General features: G+C 32.4%; 1 protein-coding gene across 2 annotated transcripts; it reads right to left on the reverse strand.

The window, feature by feature from the left end:
• Positions 1–386: 386 nt before the first annotated feature.
• Positions 387–4,247, reverse strand: LOC136210966 (short-chain dehydrogenase TIC 32 A, chloroplastic). Of its 2 annotated transcripts, none has more exons than XM_066002449.1 (8): positions 4,048–4,247; positions 3,492–3,723; positions 3,319–3,398; positions 3,045–3,201; positions 2,834–2,915; positions 2,610–2,697; positions 1,860–1,906; positions 387–1,745 (listed from the first exon to the last, which is right to left on the reverse strand). In XM_066002449.1, exons 2-8 carry the CDS (start codon positions 3,641–3,643, stop codon positions 1,536–1,538), a joined length of 816 nt encoding a protein of 271 aa, XP_065858521.1. In that variant the 5' UTR covers positions 3,644–3,723; positions 4,048–4,247; the 3' UTR covers positions 387–1,535. The 2 variants fall into 2 exon arrangements, with proteins under 2 accessions (XP_065858521.1, XP_065858520.1); XM_066002448.1 differs by having other exon boundaries at positions 390–1,745; positions 3,833–4,247.
• Between the last annotated feature and the right edge of the window lie 1,772 nt (positions 4,248–6,019).

The raw sequence follows: 6,019 nt of genomic DNA on the forward strand, positions 1-6,019 counted from the left end.
CCAACAAACACGATACTATTATTTAGATTAAGTTTAGATTGATTATGAGACATTAATCTAATAATTAACATGTTTGCACTAATCCGATAATTGTTACCTCCCATCAATTCAATTTTCCCAAAATTGATGATGCAGAGGTGTAAGGTGTTGAATATCCTTTCCTTAAAGCATGTTTCCCTCCAACCCCCAATCTCCTGGCGCATGTTAGTAGGGACCCATTCACCATTACCTCAAAGATACTCTTCAAAAATCAACCACCACATGATTTAAACCGACCCCATGTTCTTATTTCCATATTTATTCTTCTCATTTCATCCTCTTCTTTAATCACAAAAATCAACATTTGTACTACTAATACATATAATTATTTATATATGGTTCCTGGCACTTTCTTTTGCTATATCAAAACCCCATCAATTATCACTAATTATAAAAGCTTCAAACTAATCTTAAATATTTTCTTTTTTCTTTTTAATTAATTACATGTCATGCTAGCTATGGCTTCTTGCTAATCACGAGCCCATTGATTGCAATTATATATATCTAAACAATTGTTGTACAATCATGATTTAGCAAAAATAATTGACTACTAATAAAAAAAGTAACACATGAACTATGTATTAATTTAATTATACCATACTAACCATATAAGCTAGCTAGGTTGTGTACACTTGTATATCTCTCTCTACCTTTCTGTTTTCCCACATAGTCATATATGGTAAATATGACCGGATAAATACATCATAGTCCCTGGACTATCACACAGCTAATATTATAATTCTTTAGGTTTTTTTTTTTTACATAAAAAATCTTTTTAACTTTACATTTTAGACCTAATACACAAATAACCCCTCAACTTGTCCAAATGTTGCAACTGTCCCCTCCAACTTTCAATTATAACAACTTACCCCCCAAACTTGTCCAATTGTACTTACCCCTTAAACTTGTCCAATTGTAAAACACAACCCCAAATTGCTGACATGGACTGCAATTGAAGAAACACGTAAAACACAAAATCTGCAACGCTCGTGGAGTATGATAATCATATCTTTGGCGTGATACGAATCCGGGAAAACTTTTTTACGGTTGCTTTAAATACGGGGTAAAAAAATTCCCAATTTGGGGTTATATTTGACAATTGGACAAGTTTAAGGGGTAAGTTGTTACAATTGAAAGTTGAGGGGGGCAGTTGCAACATTTGAACAAATTCAGGGGGTTATTTGTGTATTAGGCCTACATTTTATAACATTAAAGTCAAAATCTGCAACAAAAATTAACAAAATATTGATCTAGATAATCCTTATCAATATTTCGTTAAAAAATTAACAGATATTTTTTTATTTGGACTTTAATGTTATATTATGTAAAGTTTAAAGATTTTTATATCAAGAAATAAAGTTTAGAGATCATAATGTTAATAATGTGATAGTTCAAGATAATGAATGTAATTTACCAACTATGCACTGATATCCTAATAATATATGCTTTCTTTTATCTTTATATATGATATGATATTATGATCATTACCCATTTTTTTATGCGCCATATTCTGTGGCATTGAGTGGGTCAAAAACTGCTTTAGGGTCTCTAGAAACCATGATTTCAGAGGCGGACCATAACCGAGCAGCTTCATTTGAGCTGGATCCCAATTTAGACGTTGAAGCTTCATTACAATCAGCAAAATACTTTCCTGAAACACTTGACAATCTGGGATGGGTTGCTACATAACAAGTTGTTGCAGCAGCCTGCAGCACAAATTTAACGATTTTCCACGTTGATTAATATGCCATCAATGACAAGTTGTTCTCAAATCAAAATTACTAACAAATGAAAGGCAATATATACGTTGTTTAATTCACCTGAGGAATTGTCTTCAACAGCTTGGACGCCATGAAAAAAGCCATCTCTACATAAGATATGCACAAATCAGATATTACTATAGCCAAAATTCAAGCTCATTATATTTTCTTTTATAATAAGGGTGTTAATGTTTGATACCAAACACTAATAATAATAATTCGACTAACACAATAAGATTAATACAATTTTATTTATATTACGAGTATATATTATAATCTAACTAAATGTATAAATACAATAATAGAAATTATTGGCTCCTAAAGACAGTTGATACTCTTCTCCGATCAATTTAGTTTAAAATCAAATTTGAGTATTCATTTCTTTCCACTTGATATGATATCTATAGTCAAATGAGTCTAAGATACGCAAGTAACATGTTGCAGTACCAAGAGAAATAAACATGTTAGAGTACACTTCTCCAGTATCAAATAATTATAAATGATATGCTAGCATGTATTATTTTGAGTTGATTTGATTCTAGAGAGGATTTTATACAGATGACAAGGTCCTCCAAGAATCCATACAAAAATTGACACTTATCCCACACGTCATCAAAATTAATACAAGTTAATTTTATACGAGAGTTCTTGAAGGATGTGGTCCTTATATACAAAGTGTTCAGTAAAATCAGTAGCCAACTTCAGATTCTAATTGATGCTTTAATTCTCAGATAAAATGAGGCCACTAATTTTCAAATTTGGGAAGTCGGAAAAATTGAAAGAATTTGGGTTGAGGAGTAAGATTAGGACCTGTGATTAGGCCTTCTCGTTCCCTGGTGAGTCTAGTTCTGACGACCCCTGGATGGACACAATTTACTGTCACGTTGGCTTCCATTTTCTGTATTGATTAAGAGATTAAAGAAAACATTAATGACAAAATCAATCCATGGAGAGAGATAAAGAAAAAGAAAAGAACAAAATTCGCTTTTCTCATCGGTATTAAATATAATAATAAATGAGATTATATACAGTACCTTCAGTCTCTGAGCAAGCTCCTTGGTGTGCAAAACGTTAGCGAGCTTCGAGAGAGCGTAAGCACGTGTGGGATCGTAATCACTGGAGAGAGAGAAAAGACGAAGAAAAAAACACTTTCAGAAGAAAAAGGTCAACCCGTAGATGCGCATTTGTTCTAAATAAACAATAAAATAACAATGATAGTAGTAAAAATCTGGTGTTGATTCTCACCATTTGTTTCGGGATATTTCGCCGAGATATCTGATCAGATCGCCGGAAAACCAGCTGTAAATAGCGGATGAAACATTCACGATTCTCCCTGGAGTGCCGGATTCTTTTGCCGTTACGATCATCTTCTTCAGTAACAATTTCGTCAACAGAAAATGACCTGAAAATTTCATTTCATCACCAAAAGTTCAGAAACAAATTTGTGTTTATCAATATAAATTCTTATCCAAATTCTAGTTAAACAGGCATATTTAGTTTTCTGCATGATTCAATTTACCGAGATAGTTAGTAGCAAAGGTCATTTCTATTCCATCTTCCGATATTGCATGCTCGTGTGCGAACTTTCCAGCATTATTTCTGTTGCAAAAAGAAAAATATTCACAAAAATCCAATCATTTTCTTCCCGTTTCTTCATTCTCTCACCAGCCAAACAGAAAACAAAAAACGTACATGAGAAGATTGAGAGGCAAATTGAGAGATTCAAACTCATGAACGAAGTTCCGAACGGAATTGAGAGAACTAAGATCAAGCGCCATAACAACGATCTCCGCATCAGGAAACTCCGAAACTACACGCGCCTTAGCTTCCTCCGCCGCTTTCATATTCCGCGCCGGAAGCACGAGTCTCGCTCCATTCTTCGCCAACACTCTCGCCGTCTCCGCACCTATTCCTGAAGTAGCGCCTAAAAAAACGCACGAATATCACACAAAATCACTTAAATCTCTCCTAAATAATCAAACTAGGCCAAATCTTAAAATCACATGAAATACACATTAGAATTCTCTCAGTACCGGTGATGATGGCGGTGAAGGATCGGAGATCGCAACCATCAGTAACTTGTTCGGCGGTGGAGCTAGAGCCGAAACCACTCGGACCGGCGGAGCCGATGAGGTATTTAACAGTTTCGAGCATTTTTTATGATTATTATGCTTTGTTTTGACTACTGATAACGAAAAATTGATTAATACGTTGACTAGCTAGCAATTAAAGGAAGAATGGAATTTACGAGCAAAGTACGAGTTTCTGCGGCTTTGGACAGCGGTGGTGGGGAAGAGTAAAAGAGCGTCGTCGTTTGTGTCAGATTGTGCAGCCTTCGCCGCTTCTCATTTAAGCTCTGAGTTGCAGAAAAGTGGAGGAGAGAGAGAGAGAAGAGAGGTTTGTTGAGTACGGGGATAACGGTAAAAGGAAGATCAGGGGTGTGGAATCATTTATAATGTAATCTACTGTTTCCCGTTTTGATTCTCACTTGATTCTCATTAAATACAGTAGATAAAAAAAATTGGTAAAATCTGCAAAACAATTTTTTAAAATAAAAATTACTGATACCTACGGATATTCATAAAAGCATGAGCAAAACTGCCATAAAAATTGTCGAAAATTAATATTCTGCTCAAATATAATATTTTATTTTTTAATTAACTCATAATTTTTAGAATTGTTTTATTAAAAAACACACCAATAAATTATTTTATATATAATTTATTTTCATCGTAAATATTATCATAAAAATAAACCAATAAAAGACAATTAAATCATTTTTCATATTAAAAAAAAATAAACAACTTTACTAGAATGTTGCAAAAAAAAAAAAAAAAAAAAAACAGTATTACTTACTCAGGGTCCGTTTGTTTTACCTACTGTTTGCTGTTGCTGTTTGTTGTTTGCTGTTACGGTTTGCTGTTTGCTGTTTACTGTTGCTGTTACGATTTGCTATTTGCTGTTGGAAAAAGCTGCTTTTTCAAAAAGCAGAGATTCTCTGCTTTTGTAAAAGGCAAACAAAAGGTAACTAACCAAACACTTAAGGCTGCTTTTCAGATGTAAAGGGCAAACAGGAGGTTACTAGCCAAACACCTAAAACTCTCCATTTTAAAGTGAAAATGCAAAAAGGAGCATGAAAAGTAGCAACCAAACACCCCCTTACTCTCACTCATACTTTTCAAGTTGTCAAAACCAAACACTCTCCTAAACGTTCTCTATTAGAGATGCTCTAAACAATAACAGGTGTTTGTCCACTTGCGTTTTCACATCAATTATACGTTTGTTTTCATTTTTCAGAAATGTTGTTTTGTGTTTTAATAATATAAGATAAAAATCGTTTGGTAAAAATTCGAAACAACTGTTTTTAATAGAAAAATCAACAAACCGTAACAGAAACCAGCAAACTAAAACAGATGAAACATATGGACCCTAAAAATATGAGTTTTAAATGTTTGGTTAGAAAATTGTTGTTTGTCTTTTTATACATGAAAATTAACGATTTCCAACAACAATGAATCTCTACTTTTTCAACAGCAAACCGTAATAGTAAAAATCAAATAAATAAAACATACCTTAAATAGGAAGAAGTTAACCAATTTCGATCTGAATTGTCTCAATTAAAATATTCGTTCTTTATCCAAAAAATAATTTATAATGGAATCTACATATTGTAATTTAGTCCCATTTGGTTTATATGTTTGTTATTACAATTCAATATTGGAAAAAATATTTTTTTCGAAAAAAAACAAAATTTTTTAATTTTTTGTAAAAATCTACTTTTCATTCATAAAAGATAAACAATAGATCTAAAACTCTTCATTTTAAAATAAAAATACAGAAAGAAAGAGAAAATAAGTAAACAAATATCTCTTAAGTTTTTTTGGGAGAAATTTCACATTTGATTTTCACTAAATACATCACACCAAAATGTACTAGCTTTAACGGTGACTAAACTCCGATTTAAATAAGTTACGATAAAATAATATTGATGAGAATAACTGTAGTCAAGACCAAAAATAATAATTATAATGGAACAACCATATGATTTGAGGAGTAAACATTTGGCAGTGATTGATTAATTTTGTTGCATGATTGAGTTGTAGTGATTAATTGTTTATTGTTTGGTCTAATCCAATTGTACAACTTCTTTTGTATTTTGCTTAATCATTGGATTACAAATTATTGTTGTTGTTACTTTGTTATAACGCCATTTGTTCTAA

Source organism: Euphorbia lathyris, chromosome 1, assembly GCF_963576675.1.
Source record: "Euphorbia lathyris chromosome 1, ddEupLath1.1, whole genome shotgun sequence".
NCBI lineage: Eukaryota > Viridiplantae > Streptophyta > Magnoliopsida > Malpighiales > Euphorbiaceae > Euphorbia > Euphorbia lathyris.

Excerpts from the sequence above, each read along its gene's own strand:
- LOC136210966 (XM_066002448.1), bottom strand. The coding sequence starts at position 3,953 with ATGCTCGAAACTGTTAAATACCTCATCGGCTCCGCCGGTCCGAGTGGT. Across the intron at positions 3,724-3,832 it reads CTTCACCGCCATCATCACCG|GCGCTACTTCAGGAATAGGT; the intron begins GTACTGAGAGAA and ends GCGTTTTTTTAG. Across the intron at positions 1,746-1,859 it reads TGTTGAAGACAATTCCTCAG|GCTGCTGCAACAACTTGTTA; the intron begins GTGAATTAAACA and ends TTTGTGCTGCAG.